This window comes from Ursus americanus, chromosome 2 (assembly GCF_024610735.1).
Source record: "Ursus americanus isolate L20-20 chromosome 2, mUrsAme1.1.p, whole genome shotgun sequence".
NCBI classification, from domain to species: domain Eukaryota; kingdom Metazoa; phylum Chordata; class Mammalia; order Carnivora; family Ursidae; genus Ursus; species Ursus americanus.
The window spans coordinates 25,125,446-25,147,519 of record NC_142128.1 but is presented as its reverse complement, the minus strand read 5'-3'; the positions used below and the strand labels follow the sequence as shown (position 1 = coordinate 25,147,519).

At 38.8% G+C, this 22,074-nt stretch overlaps 1 protein-coding gene across 4 annotated transcripts in view; it reads left to right on the top strand.

Annotated features, from left to right (window-relative positions):
- Nucleotides 1-22,074, top strand: part of LOC123775570 (uncharacterized) — an 85,001-nt gene that overhangs the window by 20,444 nt on the left and 42,483 nt on the right. For 3 of the 4 annotated variants that reach the window (XR_015726211.1, XR_015726208.1, XM_087865751.1), the window contains one exon: nucleotides 18,811-18,942. The exons of the other annotated variant lie outside the window; for it this stretch is intronic. Coding sequence is in view for 1 of the 3 variants with exons in the window: in XM_087865751.1 (XP_087721877.1) it covers nucleotides 18,811-18,942 (132 nt within the window). In the remaining 2 variants the exon portion in view is untranslated. The remainder of the gene's footprint in view (nucleotides 1-18,810; nucleotides 18,943-22,074) is intronic. 4 annotated transcript variants of the gene reach the window in all.

The window sequence follows — 22,074 nt, the reverse complement described above, 5'->3', positions numbered from 1 at the left end:
CTGGTTGGCATGTCTCATGTTGGAGGAAATGTGCATCACAGTTGTAAACTACTCAAGTGACATTGAGGAACCGGAAGGGTTAGAAGGGAGAAACTCTCATGTACCTCCCATGTGAAAAGTCTGTATCTGCTCAAGATTGAGACCAGTGAGCCAGCATCACCTCACTGGGGACACTGTTTCTACAACGGATTGAGAGACAGCAAGTACAGAATCAAAAGCAAGATGACAATTCCAAACCATATGTAGGTTCTAAACCGGGACCCTAGATCTTTAGCCAACTGAAAGTTTTTATTGGCATTTGTTTAGACTGAAGGAAGAAAGGTTTCTCCCTATGAAGGCAAACCCGGAGTACTGTGTGTCTGCTGAAAATGTCTTCCTCAAGTGGCTGGGAGCAAAAATAGTGAAATACTGCGAGAATGCACTGAATGAAATCACCGAGAACATTTGGGAAACTAGATACGCTGAAGAACATTAAGCATTAGAGAACTTTTTGCAACAATAGGAATGCTTGTGAAACATTTAAAAACAGTATTGTTATTTCAAAAGAATTGTTTAGAATTCTCTGTTATCTATAATGGTCTCATATGTTGTAAATTCAGAAACCATGCATTTTGGATTAGAATCAGAATGCAGTTAATAGTTTAGGTAAAAGAAAGGCTTTTGAATTCTGAAACTTCTAAAACTCTAGAAATGCTCACAAGATAAAAATGAGGCTATTTCTGGAAAGGTCATACTCCAAAGAGGTTTCCTCCTTTTGCAAGAGACTGGGAAATGCAGAAAAAGGCATGTTCCTTGCACAAAAGAGGTAGGAGGAGCAACAGTGAGAAAAGGAATGCAGGCCTGGTCCGGACATGTGGGGGAAAGCTGCCTCCCCAGATGTTTTCTCTTTCAATTTGGGAAGTATTTATGTTCTCGTGACCAGATGGTGTCCAGGTCCAGTCAGGGTCTGGTGCCTTCTTTAAATGTGTCCCGTGGACCCAAGAGCCCATTCCCTGGGATTTGGCAGCACAAGGTTTGGTTAGCAGTATCCAATAAGGGCCTCTCAAGGTGGGGGGTTGAAGAGAATCTCTGCGGAGGTGTCTTTCCGAAGAGAGAGAATCTCCAGCTTGTATATGTGGTGGTCAAGATAATTGTCCCCTGGGAGTGGACTGTGAAAAGATTGCTCTGCTACAACATGGTTCGTTTCAATAGAAGCAACTAGATCTTTGCAGTATTGAAATATATCCCCTTTTCCCAACTCCGGGTCAAAGGGGGCAATGGTCAAATGCATGGATGTCCAGTGATTATCTCCAAGGTTGGGAGTCTGAGCTCCAAAGGGGATGGCCTTGAGATTTAGAAGAAGTAATGGAAATGCGTTTGGCCTAGGTCGTTGGAAATTCTCTGCCAGTTGAGTCCCCAGTATTGCTGTTATGGTGTTGGACCAGTTGTGAGGTTAGAGGATAGTAATGTACAATGTAAGTGTTGTAAAACTGGCCAAACATCACAAACTCGGTGAAACGCCTGCACGGTAGAATGGGTTTTCTGGTCACTGTGTAGTTCAAGAGGGCTTCCCTGGGAGGGATGATTTTTTTCTAACAAGATTTTAACCACACAAAACATTGGCCTTTCTACAAGGGGAAGCTTTGGTCCAGTGAGAAAACATAGGCACATTGACTAACACATACTTACTTCCATGAGATGAGGAAGTTGCATGAAATCTACTTGCCAAATCTCAAATGGTTCATTGAGCAGTCTAAAATGCCCAGGGGAGGTATGGATTTGTTTTCCAGGATCGTATTTTGGACAAGTGGGAAAGGAAGGTTGGCACTTTCTGCAGTCTTCTTAGCATTTCCCCACGAATACTGGTTCATCAACACTATCAGTTTGTCAGTAGACCAATGGTTTAATGTTTGTACAGTTGTCAGGGGTGGGAATTTTAGAATCTTGGGGAGGGCCAGATTGTTATTTGACCCAAGCCAGAATTCTCTCTTTTTATCAAACAGTCATTAGATTCCCAACATTGTTTCTCCTTTTCTGAGCCAGTTGTTGGGCATGTCTGGTCAAGTTTTCCCAATTGTCAATTGGTCGACATCCCTTCAGAACATGACAGAGGTCTGGCTCTCGGTGTCCTTTTGAGCAGCTTTTTTGGGCAGAAATATCAGCAGGGTGGTTTCCTTTGGTGTCCAGGCAATCAAGTGCAGAATATCCCTAGGACCTTTATAATAGCTAGATCTGCAGGCGAAAGCATAGCATCTGATGAATTTTAGACCTACAGCCATTTTTTAAATCTCATTCCCATTGTAGTAAGGAAATCACATTGCTTCCATAATATTCCAAAACCATGAGCTAGCTATCCAAAGCACATACCGAGTATCAGCTTACATGTTTGCATTGCTGCCCTCGGCTACAATAGAAGCTGCCTTAAGGACACAGAACTCATCCTGCTGGGCTGAAGTAGCCAGAGGGAAAGGTGCTGCCTCAGTGTCCTCAAAGGGAGTTGTGGTAGCTTAGCTGGCGAGATATTTATCATTTTCCTCCTCTAAGTAAGAACCATCAGGAAAGCATGAAAACTGTGCTTTGGTTAGAGCAATTTGCTGAAAATTGTCACAGGGAGTCAACAGGTGACCTGTCGGTGTGAAGTGGCTGTGGGGGGGTTTCATCTGTGAAGGAGGGGAGAAGGGTGGCTGGGTTGAGGCTTTTGGAACCAGAAAGAGTTATGTGAGGAGTGGTAACCAGGAGTATTTCATAGGAGGTGAGGTGACTGTCTGGAAAATGTTGAGTGTGAGGAGAGTTCAGAAGGGCTTCTAGTACATGGGGTGCAAGGATGGTTAAAGGGGATGGTGTGATGAATTCTTCAGTGGCCTTATCCCAGAGGGCAGTGGCAGCAATGGCTCTGAGGCAGGGGGGCATCCCCCAGGCATAGCATCTACCTGTTGACTCTAATACCTTATGGGGTGATGGTGGTCCCTGTGTTTTGGGGTGAGCACACCAAGGGCATTCCTTCCCTGTTACACAGAGGAAAAAGGGAAGTTGATCATTAGGAGGTCCGAGGTCAGGGGCTGTTGGTAGACTTTTGTTTAAGGTTTCAAAGGCTAGGCCATCCCCCTCTTTCTGAATAATTGTGTTAGGTTTGTCAGTTTTTAGTAAAGCATATAGCGGCTGAGCCTTATGAGAGATTTGGAATCCATTGTCGACAGTAAGCCTGGTCATTGGTGCTTAGTTTTAGGTCGTGAGAAATTGAGGATGCCTTGAGTCTGCCTGATCCAGATGTCGTCCTTGTTCTGAGATCAGGTGACCTAAATACCTAAGCTGAGTTTGAGCAAACTGCAGTTTTTCTTTGGAGACTGTATGTCCCTTTTAAGGCCAAAAGTTTTCCCAGGTGGATGCTGTCTTCCTGTGAAGAGGTGAGAGGAGGGGAGCAGAGATGCCAATCATCTACATATTGTAACAAAGGAGAGCCCACAGCACACTCACTATCATGTGGTGGGCAAAATGGGTGAAGGGGAGAGGGAGATATAGGCCTCCAGTAATGAAATGAGTAAGTCACGGGAATAAAAAGCAGAGCATAAGGAATACAGTTAATGATGGTTCGTAGGGATGTAATGGGATAGACGGTAGCTGTACTTGTGGTGAACATAGCCTAATATATAAAGTTATAAAATCACTAAGTTGTACACCTGAAACTAATGTAATATTGTGTGTCAACTGTAGTCAAAAAAAAAAAAAAAAGGAAACTTGGAAATGTGGGGTCTTTTTCAATCCTCAGAACACTTAGATTCAAAGGGGCAGGTTTCAACAGGTTGGGAGAGGAGGGAGCAGAGGGAGCTTCAGAGGAAAAGGAAGGTTCAGTAAAAGGATAAGAGGGTGGGAGCAGAGGAGATGAGAGGTTGCCTGAGAGAACTGAGGGAGAAGGTGCCAGATGTGGGGCCTGAGGTGTGGCCTGAGCACAAGGTTGTTGCCTCCCTTCTATAGGCAAAGAAGGTGGGGGAGGGGAGGAACAGGACTCAGAAGCTCTGTTTTGTCTAATTGTATGGTTGGCTCATTTAGTTTATAAATTGTATTTGGCTAGATGCAATTTTCAATTCTTAGCATTTAGAAGCTTCAAAATATGATTGAAATAGGTGTCCCATTTTAGAACCATGGTTGTCCAGTTCAGCTTTGAGGACATTAATGATTGAAAGTTCCCCATCATGGCCATTGAAGTTCTAAATTATTTCTGGTTAAGTCAGTCCATTTATTTGTAATGTGTATGCAGAGGGACCATTGTTTTTATTTATTTTTATTTTATTTATATTTTTATAATAATATTTTTTATTATATTATGTTAGTCAACATACAGTACATCCCACATGTAAAGTTCGATGATTCATCAGTTGTGTATAACACCCAGTGCACCATGCAATACGTGCCCTCCTTACTACCCATCACCAGTCTATCCCATTCCCCGCCCCCCTCACCTCTGAAGCCCTCAGTTTGTTTCTCAGAGTACATAGTCTCTCATGGTTCATTCCCCCTTCCAATTACCCCCCCCTTTCTTTATCCCTTTCTTCTCCTACCGATCTTTCTAGTTCTTATGTTCCATAGATGAGGCACTGGAGGAGATAATGCTAAGTGAAATAAGTCAAGCAGAGAAAGACAATTATCATATGGCTTCTCTCATCTATTTTTATTTTTAAATTTAATTTCCTTTTAAAATGAATTTTCTTATATTTAAATTCAATTAATATATAGTGTATTATTAGTTTCAGAGGTAGAGTTCAGTGATTCATCAGTTGCATATAACACCCCGTGCTCATTACATCCCATGCCCTCCTTAATGCCCTTCACCAAGTTATCCCATGCCCCCATCCATCTCCCCTCCAGCAACCCTCAATTTGTTTCCTATAGTTAAGAGTCTCTTGTGGTTTGTGTCCCTCTCTGATTTTGTCTTACTTTATTTTTTCCTCCTTTCTCCATGATCCTCTGTTTTGTTTCTTAAATTCCACATATGAATGAAATCATATGATAATTCTTTCTCTGATTTATTTTGCTTAGCATAAGACCCTCTAGTTCCATCCATGTTATTGCAAGTGGTAAAATTTCATTTTTTCATGGCTGAGCAATATTGTGTGTGTGTGCGTGTGCACGCACATGTGTGTACATGTATTGTAGTTTTTAAACATATAACTGTCCTGTGGGCATAGTGCTGTCAAAGCATTTTGATGACTGGGATCCCATTTCTTAGAAGTGTTTCAGGGCCATCCCGATTCCAGAAGGAATCAGACCAAAGGCCAGCCCAGTTTCAGAACAATTCAGTCGCAAACAGACCAGAGACTGAAGGCTAGTGCAGTTCCAACAGGCACAGTCCCAAAGGGAAGAGTGCAGTTGCAAAGGGGGAATAGGACCAAAGCCTACACAATTCCAACTGACACAGATCCCACTGGAAAGGTCTGCTTTTAAAGGGACTCAAATTGAGGTCTAGCCCAGTTCCATTAGGAGCAGTCCCATTCCAAACAGGAATTAGACCAAAGGCTGCACAGATCCTTCAGCAAGAGTCTGAATCAGACCTGAAGGCCAAAAAAGTACAGGGACGATTAAAAAAAAAAAAAAAAAAGACCTTCAATAGATCCCAAGTAAAGCTTGGAGAGCTCAGACACAGGATGTGGAGCTTGAAATCTAGGAGAAAACTTGCCCTGAAAAGCCCAGTTTGGGGTCGGGGTGGCGGGGTTGTGTTGGGTGGCTCGGTGAGTTAAGCGTCTGACTTGATTTCAGCTCAGGTCATGATCTCGGGGTCCTGGGATTGAGCCCTGTGTTGGGCTCCCTACTCAGGGGGAGTCTGCTTCTCTCTTTCACCCCCTCTCTCCTTTTACCACTCCCCCAGCTTGTGTTCTCTCTCTCTCTCTCTCTAAAATAAGAAAATAAATCTTTCAAAAGAAATTATCAAGACAGTTTCTAAATATGGAGAAGATTGTACTAAGAGTTTATGAATGTGTTTCAGAAGGAAAAATGATGGTATTTTTTAATATGTTAAAAATGATGCTTGGGTCTACTGATTCATCCATTTCCAATTTATTCATTCTTCTGTTTTGCTTATTTTCTAATTCACATATTCACATATCTTCCTAAGTTTTACATTCATCAGGCATACTGTCAAGGCTCCTTTCTGTGGCTTGTTGTAAGAAAGAAGATAAATCTTCTAAGGAGAATGCAGCTTTCTGTGACTTCAGCATTTGTTGTTGCAGGTTAATACTAACTTTTCCCACACAGGTGAAAATTTCTTCCCACATTGACTAGTCATTTAAAAAAAGAATGTATCTGTATCAGTATGATTTCATTTCATCATAGTGTATTTCATTTGATATTTTATTTGTATGTATGTAGTAAATATACGTATATTTTAGACATGAGACTATCCCCCCAGTTCATTGAATTTTAAGAGAGGTATATATCCTATGTATGCAATTTTAAGGTTTGCACATTTGAATTCATAAATGGAGAACTTTTGCATATGAAATTGAGGTAACTTGCTGAAGAAGATGCAAGAGGGCATAATCATTTGGGGGAAGAAATAATGGCTTATACTGCACAGACCTGCTATAGTTACTCTATTATGTATCTGGATAGGAGCAATTTTATGACAATACCCCCATTTTTCCAATTTATTAATGATTTCAGAAACTTAGTATATCACATTTTCTTTCTTTCTTTTTTTTTTTTACTACTTTAAAGTATTTAATTGTATGACTCCATTTCTGTGGAACCAAACAAAATACAGAAATAAATTGAATGATGAGGCTGATAAAAGACTTTGATTGACGTTCAGACCTTCAATTTTCTTTTTTTTCAGTCAACACAAATATAAAACTTATTATACATATTTGATAGAATATATTTTTGACTAAAGCCTCATAAAGGTATTGATAAATCATTTCTATCAAATGTCACAATTTTTATAATAATTTTTTATTATGTTATGTTAGTCACCATACAGTATATCCTTAGTTTTTGATGTAATGTTCCATGGTTCATTATTTGCGTATAACACCCAGTGCACCATGCATGCAATGAGTGCTCTCCTTAATACCGATCACCGGCCTATCCCAATCCCCCACCCCCCTCCCCTCTGAAACCCTCAGTTTGTTTCCCAGAGTCCGTAGTCTCTCGTGGTTCATTCACCCGTCTGTTTAACCCCCCTTCATTCTTCATTCCAAGATGATGAAATCAACAAATCTGTTGTGGTGCTATTCTTTAAAAAAATTTTCTTATTCATGTATAAGTAACAGACAGTGTTATATTAGTGTCAGGTGTGCAATATGATTCAACCACTGTATACATGATTCTGTGCTCATCACCATCAGTTAATCCCCTTCATCTTTTTCACCCATCCCCCCACCCACTTCTCCTCTGCCAACCATCAGTTTGTTTTCTGTATTTAAGAGTCTGTTTTGATTCGTCTTTTTTTCTTTGTTTATTAAATTCCGGATGTGAGTGAAATCATGTTATTTGTCTTTCTCTGACTGACTTCTTTCATTTAGCCTTATATCTTCTATATCCATTCCTGTTGTTGCAAATGGCAAGATCTCATACTTTTTTATGGCTGAGTAATATTCTTTTGAATATATACTACATCTTCTTTATCCACTAATGTATTCATAGACACTTGGGTTGCTTTCATATCTCAGCTGTGGTAATAATGCCTCAGTTAATGTAGCGGTGTATCTCTTTTCTCAAATTAGCGTTTACGTTTACCTTGGGTAGATAAATGCCCAGCTGTGGAATTACTGGATCCTGTGGTATTTATAAATTTTGTGAGGAACCCACATCTTGTTTTCCACGGTGGCTGCACCAGTTTGCATTCCCTCCAACAGCGCATGAGGGTACCTTTTTCTCCAGTCTTCAGCAATACTTGTTATTTCTTATGTTTTTTCTTCTACCCATTTTGACATGTGGGAGATGCTATCTCATTGCTATTTTGATTTGAATTTCCCCCGTGATTAGTGAAAGTAAGCATCTCTTCATGTGTCAGTTGCCCATCTGTATTTCTTTATAGTGAAATGTCTATTCGTGTCCTCTGCTTATTTTTCAATTGAATCATTTGGGTTTTGGTTTTTTTCTTTCTTTTTTTTTTTTTTTTTTTTGGTGTGGCATTGTATAAGTTCTTTATAAATTTTGGATATTAACATCTTATCAGACACATCATTTGTAAACATCTTCTTGCATTCAGTATGTTGTCTTTTTGCTTTTGTGTCCCTTGCCAGAGGAGACCTATCTAGAAAAATGTTTCCATGACTGATATCAAAGACATTACTGCCTATATACTTTTAGGAATTTTATGGTTTCAGGTTTCACATGTAGGTCTTTAATCCATTTTGAGCCTATTTTTGTGCATGGTGTAAGGAAGTGGTCCGGTGTCATTGTTTTGTGGGTGGGTGTCCGTTTTTCCGACACAATTTGTTGAAGAGACAAATCTTTTCCCCATTGTGTATTCCTGTCTACTTTGTCATGGATGAATTGACCATACACGAATGGGGTTATTTCTGGACTATCTGTTGTGTTCCATTGATCTGTGTGTTCATTTTTGTGCCAGGCCATATTGTTTTGATTACTACAGCATTGTAGTATATCTCAGACTCTGGAATTGTGATACCTCCAGTTCTTCTTTTTTCAGGATTGCTTTGGCCATTCAGGGTCCTTTGTGTTCCATACACATTTTAGGATTCTTTGTTCTGGTTGAGTGAAGAACTGCTCTTGATGTTTTGATAGGAATTACATTAAAACTGTAGGTTCCTTTAGGTAGTATGGATGTTTTAATATTGGTTCTCCTCGTTGATGAACATGGAATTTGCTCACGGATTTGTTTCTGTCATCTTCAGTTTCATTCACCAGTGTTGGATAGCTTTCAGAGTACAGGCTTTTCACTTCCTTGGTTAAGTTTATTGCTAGATGTTTTAAACTTTTTGGTATAATTGTAAACAGGATTGTTTTCTTAATTTCTCTTTCTACAACTTCATTAGGAGTGTATACAAATGCAGCAGATCTCTGTATATTAATTTTGTATCCTGAAACTTGACTGAATTCATTGAGCATTTCTAGTAGTTATTTGGTAGAGTCTTTAGGGTTCTCTCTGTATAGTCTCATGTCATCTGAAAATAGTGAAAATTTCTTTCCTGTGGCAGAGAACCAAAAGGAATCCATGGCTGGCATGTCAACCTACAGGAAAAAAAAAAATCAGACAAGTGCCTAGAAACATCCAAAAAGTTTATGTGTAATCTTTCTTTCTTTTTTAAAAGATTTATTTTTGAGAGAGAGAAGGCAGAGAGGGAAAGATGGAGAGGGAGAGAGAGAAGCTCAGGTAAGACTCTCTAGTGAGCACAGATCCTAACACAGGGCTTGATCTCATGATCCTGAGATCATGACTTGAGCCAAAATCAGGAGTCAGACACTTAAGCAACTGAGCCACTGAGGTGCCCGTGAAGGCTATTTGTCATCTTTAAAAATTTGAAAAAGAAATTCAAATCAATGACTGCCACACGTTTTTCAAAACATTCGTCGTAGTTAGCAGTACATTTTATTTTTTAGGTTTTTTTTTTTAATTTAAATGCAGTTAATTAGCATATAATATTGGTTTCAGTGGTAGAGGTCAGTTATATCAGTCTTTTTTTTGTTAAATAAATACGCATATATTTTAGTTTTATATACTTTTGATTTTTATGTAATTGGCACCATACCAAATGCTTGCTTGCTCATTCATTCATTCATTACAATGTTAGTGTCAGGCTACACGTATTTCTGAGATTATTCCATTTGATTTGATTGACTGTGGCTCATTCATTGATATTTTTGTAATTCTGATGAATAGATAATTTTTTTGGCTATTCTTCTGTTTGGGGCACATTTTGGCTGTTATGAGTTTCTTCCTATTATAAACAAACCTGGTATGAATTTTCTTGTTTGTGACTGTTGGTTAAAGAAAAAAAGTTTCCATGGGATACATTATCTTTATTTACTTGATCACAGTTTCTCTTTAATCACTTTACAGAAAGATAACATTAATAGCTTTTCTAATCTTAGTCCAAACTAGCATATAAGGGATAAAACTAAATTAGCTATAATCTCTTAGATTTTAAAACCTGGTCCGAATATGTTTTTCTTTTTTTTTAAGCTGATTTTTAAAAAGTTTTATTTATTTGAGAGAGAGTGAGAGAGCACAAGCAGGGGGAGCAACAGAGAGAGGGAGAAGCATGCTCCTCTCGGAGCAGAGAGACCGATGTGGGGACTCGATCCCAAGACCCCTAGGATCATGACCTGAGCCGAAGGCAGATGCTTAACTGACTGAGCCACTCAGGCACCCCTGATTAAGTTTTCCAATGCATTGTATAAATGCTTTGTATTCGTGATCATAAGCGTGAGTTGGCATATAACTTTTTTATTACATTTTTTTCATCTAGTGTCAATAATTAATGCCTCTTAAAATTAGATGGTGTTTTCGATTTTCCAATGCTTTTTACAATTTGTGCATCTGTTCTTTAGAAATGTAAAATATTTCTATAAAACATATATTCTGATATTTTATTTTTTATTGTTATTTTATTTATTTTTTAAAAAGATTTTATTTATTTATTTGACAGAGAGAGACAGCCAGCGAGAGAGGGAACATAAACAGGGGGAGTGGGAGAGGAAGTAGCAGGCTCCTAGTGGAGAAGCCTGATGTGGGGCTGGATCCCAGAAGCCTGATGTGATGCTGGGATCACACCCTGAGGCAAAGGCAGACGCTTAAACAACTGCACCACCCAGGCACCCCTTTATTGTTATTTTATTTTTTTTAATTTTTTTTTAATTTATTTATTCAACAGAGATAGAGACAGCCAGCGAGAGAGGGAACACAAGCAGTGGGAGTGGGAGAGGAAGAAGCAGGCTCATAGCAGAGGAGCCTGATGTGGGGCTCGATCCCATAACGCCAGGATCACGCCCTGAGCCGAAGGCAGACGCTCAACCGCTGTGCCACCCAGGCGCCCCTATTGTTATTTTAAAATGATAAATTTATTCACTAAATTTCCCCCTTACAATAACTTGGAATGTATATTCTCTATTTCTGATTTTTTGGTGATTTATTTTGAAATTTTACTGTAATCTATTTAATTTCAAAAAGTAGACGATTGTTTTCTAGAACAATAAAAATATATTGGAATTCTTTGCAGTCATAATCCCCATTATAGGCTTATATGTTATCATGATCCAACAATTAGATGTTACTACTATTTTCTCCTTAGAATTTTATGTAACTTTTTAAATTTGCATTTGCCTGTCAGATTTTCTTGCTTTCCTGTTTTAGAACAGAGGTCAGTTATATCAGTCTTACATAATACCCAATGCTCATTACATCACATGCCCTCCTTAATGCCCATCACCCAGTTACCGCATCCCTCCACCATCCTCCCCTCCAGCAACTCCCCGTTTGTTTCCTATGATTAAGAGTCCATATGGTTTGTTTCCCTCTCTGGTTTCATCGTGTTTTATTTTTCCCTTTCTTCCCCTATGATCGTCTGTTTTGTTTCTTAAATTCCACATACTAATGAGATCATATAATAGTTGTCTTTCTCTGATTGACTTATTTTGCTTAGCGTAACACCCCCTAGTTCCATCCATGTCATTGCAAATGGCACATTTTCATTTTTTGATGCCTGAGTAGTATTCCATTGGGTATATATACCACATCTTCTTTATCCATTCATCTGTTGATATCTGGGCTCGTTCCATAGTTTAGTTATTATGGACATTGCTGCTATAAACATTGGGCTACAGGTGCCCCTTCAGATCACTACATTTGCATCTTTGGGGTAAATACCCAGTAGTGCAATCGCTGGGTCATAGTTTAGCTCTATTTGCAAATTTTTGAGGAACCTCCATACTGTTTTCCAGAGTGGCTGCACCAGCTTGCATTCCCACGAACAGTGTAAGAGGTTTCCCCTTTCTCCGCATCCTTGCCAACATCTGTTGTTTCCCGACTTGTTAATTTTAGCCATTCTGACTGGTGTAAGGTGATATCTCATTGTACTTTTGAATTTTATTTCCCTGATGCCAAGTGATGTGGAGCATTTTTTTCAAGTATCTGTTGGCCATTTGGATGACTTCTTTGGAGAAATGTCTGTTCATGTCCTCTGCCATTTCTTGAGTGGATCATTTGTTCTTTGGTTGTTGAGTTGATAAGTTCTTTATAGATCTTGAATATCAGCCCTTTATCTGATAAATCACTTCCAAATATCTTCTCCCATTCTGTCGGTTGTTCAGTATTGTTGACTGTTTCCTTTGCTGTGCAAACGCTTTTTATCTTGATGAAGTCCCAATAGTTCATTTTTGCCTTTGTTTCCCTTACCTTTGGAGACGTGTCTAGCAAGAAGTTGTTGCGGCTGAGGTCATAGAGGTTACTGCCTGTGTTCTCCTCTAGGATTTTGATGGATTCCTGTGTCACATTGAGGTCTTCCATCCGTTTTGAGTATGGTGTAAGGGAATGGTCCACTTTTATTATTCTGCATGTGGCTGTCTAGTTTTTCCAAGACCATTTGTTGAAGAGACTGTTTCTTTTTCCACTGGATATTTTTTCCTGCTTTGTCGAAGATTAGTTGACCATAGAGCTGAGGGTCCATTTCTAAGTTCTCAATTCTGTTCCATTGATTTATGTGTCTGTTTTTGTGCCAGTACCATACTGTCTTGATGACTACAGCTTTGTAATAGAGCTTGAGGCCAGAATTATGATGCCACCAGCTTTGGTTTTCTTTTTCAACATTCCTTTGGCTTTTCAGGGTCTTTTCTGGTTCTGTACACATTTTAGGATTATTTGTTCCAGCTCTTTGAAAAAAGTTAATGGTATTTTGATAGGGATTCCATTGAATATATAGATTGCTCCAAGAGCATAAACATTTTAACAATATTTGTTCTTCCAATCGATGAGTATGAAATGTTTTTCCATTTCTTTGTATCTTCCTCAATTTCTTTAATGAGTGTTCTATTGTTTTCTGAGGACAGAAACTTTGCCTCTTTGGGTAGGTTTATTCCGAGGGATATTACAGTTTTGAGTGCAATTGTAAATGGGATCGACTCCTTAATTTCTCCTTTCTTCTCTCTCATTATATAGAAATGCAGCTGATTTCTGTGCATTGATTTTATATCCTGCCACATTGCTGAATTCCTGTATGAGTTCTAGAATATTGGGGTGAAGTCTTTTGGGTTTTCCACATAAAGTATCATGTAATCTGCAGAGAGTGAGATCTTGACTTCTTCTTTGCTGATTCAGATGCCTTTTATTTCTTTTTGTTATCTGATTGCAGAGGCTAGGACTTCTAGTACTGTGCTGAACAGCTGTGGTGATAGTGGACATCCTTGTCATGTTCCTGTCCTTAGGGTAAAAGCTATCAGTTTTTCCCCATTGAGAATGATATCCACTGTGGCTTTTCATATATGGCTTTTATGATATTGAGGTATGTTCCTTCTATCCCTACACTATGAAGAGTTTTAATCAAGAAAGGATGCTATATTTTGTCAAGTGCTTTTTCTGCATCTATTGAGAAGACTATATGGTTCTTGTCCTTTCTTTTATTTATGTTGTGTATCACATTGATTTGCAGATGTTGAACCACCCTTGCAACCCAGGAATAAATCCCACTTGGTCATGGTGAATAATCTTTTTAATGGACTGTTGGATCCTATTTGCTAGTATTTTGGTGAGAATTTCTGCATCCATGTTCATCAGGTTTATTGGTCTGTAATTCTCCTTGGTAGGGTCTTTGTTTGGTTTGGAGAGCAGGTAATGCTGGCCTCATAGAAAGAGTTTGGAAGTTTTCCTCCCATTTCTATTTTTTGAAACAGCTTCAGAATAATAGGTATTAACTCTTCTTTAAATGTTTGGTAGAATTCCTCTGCAAAGTCATCTGGTCCTGGACTCTTGTTTGTTGGGAGATTTTTGATTACTGCTTTAATTTCCTTGCTGGTTATGGGCCTGTTCAGGTTTTCTACTTCTTCCAGTTTCAGTTTTGGTCATTTAGACATCTCTAGGAATGCATCCGTTTTTTCCAGATTGCCTAATTTGTTGGCATATAGTTGCTCATAATATGTTCTTATAATTGTTTGTATTTTTTCCATGTTGATTGTGATCTCCCATTTTTCAATCCTGATTGTATTTGTTTGGGTCCTTTCTCTTTTCTTTTTGATAAGTCCAGCTAGGGATTTATTGGTCTTATTAATTCTTTAAAGGAACAAGCTCCTAGTTTCGTTGATCTGTTCTATTCTTTTGGTTTCTATTTCCTTGTTTTCTGCTCTTATCTTTATTAATTCTCTTTACCTGCTGTGTTTAGTCTTTATTTGCTGTTCTTTCTCCAGCTCCTTTAGGTGTAAGGTTAGGTTGTGTATTTGAGACTTTTCTTGTTTATTGGGAATGGCTTGTATTGCTATATGCTTCCCTCTTAGGCCCACCTTTGCTGCATCCCAAAGGTTTGGAACAGTTGTGTTTTCATTTTCATTTGTTTCCATGAATTTTTTAAATTCTTCTTTAATTTCCTGGTTGACCCATTCATTCTTTAGTAGGATGCTCTTTAGCCTCCATGTATTTGAGTTCTTCCAAATTTCCTCTGGTGTTTGAGTTCCAATTTCAAAACATTGTGGTCTGAAAATATGCAAAGAATAATCCCAGTCTTTTGGTACCAGTTGAGACCTGATTTGTGACCCAGTATGTGATCTATTCTGGAGAATGTTCTATGTGCGCTCAAGAAAAATGTGTATCCTGTTGCTTTAGGATGGAATTTTCTGAATATATGTGTGAAGTCCATCTGGATCCCTGTGTCATTCAAAACCCCTGTTTCCTTGTTGATCTTCTGCTTAGATGATATGTCTATTCCTATGAGTGGGGTGTTGAAGTCCCCTACTATTATTGTATTATTATCGATGTGTTTCCTTAATTTTATTAATTGGCTTATATAATTGGCTGCTCCCATTTTAGCAGCATAAAGATTTACAATTGTTAGATCTTCTTGTTTGTTAAATGCTTTAAGTATGCTATAGTATCCTTCCTCATCCCTTATTACAGTCCTTGGTTTAAAACCTAATTTTTCTGATACGGGTTGCAAGCCCAGTTTTCTTTTGATATCCATTACCATGATAAATGGTTTCCCACCTGCTCACTTTCAATCTGGAGGTGTCTTTGGATTTAAAACAAGTCTCTTTAGACAAAATATGGATGGGTCTTACTTTTTCATCCAATCCAATACCCTGTGCCTTTGATGTGTCCATTTGTCCCATATACATTCAGAGTAACTATTAAAAGATATGAATTTATTTTTTTATTTTTAAATTTATTTTAGTTATTTTTATTATTATGTCACCATACAATACATCCTTAGTTTTTGATGTAGTGTTCCATGATTCATTGTTTGCATGTAAAACCCAGTGCTCCTTACTACCCATCACTGGGCTAGCCCATTCCCCCCCAAAAAACCTCAGTTTGTTTCCCAGAGTCCATAGTCTCTCATGGTTCATCTCCCTCTCTGATTCCCCCCCTTCATTTTTCCCATCCTTCCCCTAACGTCCTCCCTGCTATACCTTATGTTCCACATATAAGTGAAACCATATGATAATGGTCTTTCTCTGCTTGACTTATTTTACTTAGCATAATCCCCTCCAGTTCCATTCATGTCAATGCAAATGGTGGTATTCATCCTTTCTGATGGCTGAGTAATATTCCATTGTATATGTGAACCACAGCTCAACTCTGTGGTCCTCTTTTTTTAAAAGATTTATTTCTTGGGGGGGGCACAGCTGTGGGGGGAAGGGCAGAGGGGGAAGGAGAGAGAGAATCCCAAGCTAGCTGTGCAGTTAGCCTGGAGCCCGGAGAGGGACTCAGTCTCAGGACCATGAGCTCATGACTTGATCCAAACCAAGACTTCGTCACTTAACTGACAAAGCCACCTGGGTGCCCCAAAGCTACTGGGGGTGTCTTCCTTCCTACTGTGTTCATTCACATTGTGGTTAAATAACAGCTTTTCCATGGGGTTCGTGATGGGAACTTCAGAAGAACTTCAGATCTCCCTGAAGACCGAGCACTACAGGGAAGGTGTCTCAGTCAGTCTGAAGGGGTGATGGCTACAGCCATCCACACCAAGTTCTGGGACATGTCTGTGCTGCTTGGTCCAAAAACAGCAGCTTTGGCAGGATGGAAACATGAAAATACTATGTTAATGGTGTCAAAAAGGAAGGATTTGTGAAATTATGAAAAGCCATTGAGCTCTTTGTCTTAAAGAGGGGGCTTGTATGATGTGTACATTATATCTCATTAAAATTGTCTTTAAAAATGTCAGGAACTCAGATAGGAAGTATGGATATTAGACTGGCTCCTGGACGAAGCTCCTGCTTCAAGCCTTGTAAGTTTAGGGTCCATTTTATGTAGTTTGTTTATCTAACAGCACATTGTTCATATTTGTGGAGTTTGGTGGCCCTGAGAACAGTGGTATTTTAAGCATTGGTGTTGGGACTAGAGTGTTAAAAAGTGAAATGTCCTTTGTGCTCTGTGCTTCCTGGTTTGTGGACTTTTAAGAACTTCTGAGTCAGCACTTTCCTTCTGGTGTTGGAGGCTGTCCCCAGGGACTCTGTGTCCCACCAGGTCCATGGGAGCCCTGAGAAGCTCAGCAGACACTAAGTGACCACATCCTGCTGGGACATTTGTCACAGGAAAATCTGAAGGTGTGATGTGATCAGGGACTGAATGAGTTGTTGTCCTTTCTTTGGCCAAGTATGTACAAAGTGTTGATTTCGCCAAAGTAAAAAGGTCATGAATATCCTTAGCATTGTCCAAATACAAAGAAATACCAGGTTTCCAGTGTGAATATTTCACTCTATCATTAAAAAGTAAAACCTGTACCCCCAGGAAAGAAAGAGACAGATAGGGAACACCTCTAGACATAAGTAGACTTCTTTTGATCGGCTTGCACGAGATTCTTAGGGATCTGGAAAGTGTCAGTCATCAGGAAGGACCCTTGTGTTGAGGCAGAATCATCCAGTCAAAATAGACTTTATTCTCTTTCTTTTGAGTCTTCAAAGGAGGACATTTCTTGGTAGTCTCAATTGGAATTATTCCCCTCTACCCAGTCTGCATCTCATAGATCAGTTCAGCTTTCTCACCCTGCCTCATTTCTGGGCTCTTGCATGAACTAACTGGTCTTGCATTTCCCACCTCCACCTGCTCATGGCCACTGTCTCTGAAAACCTAGTGTTACTGGCCCCATTGGATGTCATCCAGTTAAGAGTCAGCTGCTGGTCACCATCCAGACAGCTGCCAGATGTACCGAGTGCCCACGACTGGGCGTGTTTTACATTCATGACAAGATGGTCTCTGTCTTTTGTGCATTTGATCCCCATGATCAACCATAGTGCTGACAGCTACTGCTCTCTTTCAGACAGTGGCTATTCAAAGACAGTGTATGTTTCCACCAGCACACATTTTCCTGACCTCAGCTGTGATGAGGCTGAAGATGGAAATGTTATAGATTTCAGGGGCTACTTTCTAGAGAGTTGTGTTTGCACAAAATTCAAGCTTGGTGTGAATTAGTACGAATTGTATGTGATTGTCTTGTCTCCTAAAATACTTCTAACTCTAGTTTTTGTAAAATGAGATATGTTCTCTGTTTTGGTGTCCATATCCAGGAATCTTGTATTCTTTTAGAAGTTAAATTTCATAGTTGCTACTGATTGATTTAGGTACAATACTAAGAAATAGGAACATGAATTTCTTTTATTTGCTATTTGGAGATAAGTGTTCAAGTAACTTAAAATCTTGCAGATATCATCAAAATATTCAGGATCACCTGAGTATGCAAATCTTTGTGTATTTCAGAAATCTGACATATTGCACTGTGATTCAGAAGCAAAGTGAGCATTGAAAGAAAACATCACTGTTTTCAGACTCTAAGCAATAATTATAATTTATTTTTGTTGGAATAATAATCCCAAATATTCTAATAGCAGCCTCCTATCTCTCTCCCTTATGTCCTTATCTATAAACATCTGTCCATAAAACATTCTCATTTGTATCTCTATTACATTTTTTTTCTTGCTTTCTCTCATTCTTCCATAAACTTTGGGTGTAGTTTTGGAAATATTCCAAAGGAGTTTATCCAGGTTCTTCTTGGATGTACAATAGAAGTAACTGACTTCTTATCTATTGTGAGTTTGTATTTACTTATTTTGTCTACTTTACATTGGCTTATAAATTCTTTAGTTCTGTTCACTATAGAAAAAATATTTGCAGTGTGTTTGTAGGCAAAATAAAATCTCAAGATTTGCCTATCAGATTTTTCCTACAGCTTCAGTGTGATATAATATCTGTATGATCACATCTTTTTAAAGAATACGGTTTGTTAGGCACTCTATAGCCACTGTATAGTACATAATTAGTTTTTGATGTAGTGTTCAGAGATTCATTAGTTAAGTATAACACCCAGTGTGCATCACAGCATGTGCCCTCCTCAATACCCATCACCCTGTTACTATATAGTGGCTAACTGAACATTATTTTAAAAATTAAAATTAAAAAAATTAATTAAAAAAATAAAGAATAGAGTTTGTTGATATTTGTCATAGGTAAGCAGCAGTGAAACCATCACCACAGTAAGATAGTAAGCACACTCATCACTCCCAGAAGTTTCCACCTGCTCTTTATAATCCCTCTGTCTTCTTCCTCTTCCATGAGGAGGTATTTGAGAGGTGTGCTTATCTCCTGGAGGCTGGTTGAGGGTCTGTAAACTTGATTATTTGTGACAGATACATTGTAAATATCTTTGAGATTCCTCATTATCTCAACTGTTATTTCAGCTTGTCCATATTTTGCTTGACCATTTCATCCTTGGCCCTGATGTTCTTGTAATTCTGTGGAAGCTTACCATTATTATTGCCTCCTTGGGAATTTGTGCATTTCTCATTTACCTCTGGAGAACTGTCCTTGCTGTAAGTATACTAAAGTACCTTATATACTTTTATTCATAAATAAGCAGAAAATTTTATAGTCACTGGATCTTTTATATGCATTCAATACTACAGACGTTGCTCTAATATTTTCAATTTTAATTATCACTTAGACTGAAATAGTTTAAATTTCTGTTGAAGTGCCTCTTGTGATCCATATTTTTTTTGAAGTTCAAGCATAATTGGTGAACAGTGTAATATTAGTTTCAGGTGTACAACATGATTCAACAATCCTATACATTTCTCAGTGCTCATCACAATAAGTGTACTCTCAATCCCCTTCAGCTCTTTGACCCATCACTCCACCTACCTGCCCTCCATCCCGTGTGTTCTTCAGAAGTGTGTTGTTTAATCTCCATTTATTTGTTGTTATTCTCCAGCTATCTTTCTGTTCATGATGTCTACTTTGAGTCATTTGTGGTCTGAGAACACACTTCCTGTGATTTCTATTCCTTTGGTTGTTCAGATGTATCTTATGGCCCCAAATATGGCCTCTCTCAATGAATGTTCCATGGGAGCTTGAGAAGAATCTATATACTTCCGGTGTTGGATGAAGTATTCTACAGATGTTAATGGATCCAGTTGATTGGTGATGCTGTTCGTTTCACCTGTGTTCTTATGGAGTTTTGTTTTTGTTATTTTATTTTTTATTATTTTTTTAATAATATTTTTATTATGTTAGTCACCATATAGTACATCCCTGGTTTTTGATGTAAAGTTCCACGATTCATTAGTTGCATATAACACCCAGTGCACCATGCAATACGTGCCTTCCTTACTACCCATCACCAGCCTATCCCATTCCCCCACCCGCCTCCCCTCTGAAGCCCTCAGTTTGTTTCTAAGAGTCCATAGTCTTTCATGGTTCATTCCCCCTTCTGATTACCCCCCTTTCTTTATCCCTTTCTTCTCCTACCGATCTTCCATGGAGTTTTTGTATCTACTGGATCTGTCAATGACTAATAGACGATTTTGAGTTTTTCAGGCATATTAATGGTTTCATCTTTTTCCATTTTTCCATTAGCAGTTCTTTCAGTTTCTGCCTCATGTACTTTGACACTCTGTTGTTAATCTATGCACATTGGACATTGTTTTGTCTTTTTGGTGAGTTGACCCCTTTTATCAATGCAGTAATGACCATCATTATCCCTGACAGTTTTCCTTACTCTGTAGTGTGTTTTGAAGGATCATTTCACTGGCCACAGGTTTCTAGTTTGATGTTTCTTTTAACGCTGTAAACACTTCATCCTTCCTGATGGCATGGTTTCTGAAAAGAAGTGTGATGTAGTTCTTATCCTTATTCCTCTTGGGTAGGGTGTTACTGCTCCCCTCCACCTCCTTCAAACCCCACCCCAACCCCTGCTCCAGATTTCCAGAGTTCTTTCTTAAAGATCTGAAGCTGAATATTTTCCTTTTTTTTTTTTTTTAAGATTTTATTCATTTATTTGACAGAGACAGAGAGTGAACACAAGCAAGGGGAGTGTTAGAGGGAGAAGCAGGCTTCCCACCCAGCAGGAAGCCCTATGCAGTGCTCAATCCCAGGGCCCTGGGATCATGACCTGAGCCAAAGGCAGACGCTTAATGGCTGAGCCACCTAGGCACCCCTGTAGCTAAATATTTTCTGTTAGGCATCATTGGTGTTTTTTGTTAGTTTTTGTGTGTTTGTTTTGGTATTTATCCTGCTTTCAATGTTTTGAGCTTCCTAGATCTGTGACTTGGTGACTATTAATTTAGGAAAATCCTCAGTCATTATTACTGCAAATATCTCTGTCCGTTCTCCTGGTGTTCCTATAATGTGTGCGTTACATGTTTTATAATTGTCCCACTGGTCTTGGATTTCCTGTGCTGTCTTTGTAGTTTTTGTTCTTGGGCTTCTTTCTTGGAAGTTTCTACTGGAAATTCTTTAGGCTCAATGATTCTTTCCTCTAATATGTTGAGTCTGCTAAAGAACCCATCAAAGGCATTCTTTTTTTAAAATAATAATTTTTATTATGTTAGTCACCATACAGTATATCCTTAGTTTTTGATGTAATGTTCCATGATTGATTATTTGCATATAACATCCAGTGCACCATGCAATATGTGCCCTCCTTAATACCCATCACTGGCCTATCCCAATCCCCCATCCCCCTCCCCTCTGAAGCCATCAGTATGTTTCTCAGAGTCCATAGTCTCTCGTGGTTCATTCCCCCTTCTGTTTACCCCCTCTTCATTCTTCCCTTCCTTCTCCTACCGATCTTCCTGTTATTTCCTATATTCCACAAATGAGTGAAACCATATGATAATTATCTTTCTCTGCTTGACTTATTTCACTTAGCATGATCTCCTCCAGTCCCGTCCATGTTGCTGCAAATGTTGGGTAATCGTTCTTTCTGATGGCTGAGTAATATTCCATTGTATATATGGACCACAACTCCTTAATCCAGTCATCTGTTGATGGGCATCTTGGCTCCTTCCACAATTTAGCTATTGTGGACAATGCTGCTATGAACATTGGGGTGCATATGGCCCTTCTCTTCACTATGTCTGTATCTTTGGGGTAAATACCCAGTAGTGCAATTGCTGGATCATAGGGTAGCTCTATTTTTAACTTTTTAAGGGACCTCCACACTGTTTTCCAGAGTGGCTGTACCAACTTGCATTCCCACCAACAGTGTAAGAGGGTTCCCCTTTCTCCACATCCTCTCGAACATTTGTTGTTTCTTGCCTTGTCCATTTTTGCCATTCTAACTGGCGTAAGGTGCTATCTCAAGGTTTGTTTTTTTTTATAATAATATTTTTTATTATGTTAGTCACCATACAGTACATCCCTGGTTTTTGATGTAAAGTTCAATGATTCATTAGTTGCATATAATACCCAGTGCACCATGCAATATGTGTGGTTTTTATTTGAATTTCCCTGATGACTAATGGTTTTGAACATTTTTTATGTGTCTGTTAGCTATTTGTATGTCTTCATTGGAAAAGTGTCTGTTCATGTCTTCTACCCATTTTTTGATTTGATTATTTGTTTCAAGTATATTGAGTTTGAGAAGTTCTTTGTAGATCTTGGATACCAGTCTTTTATCTGTAGCATCATTGCAAATATCTTCTCCCATTCTGTGGGCTGCCTCT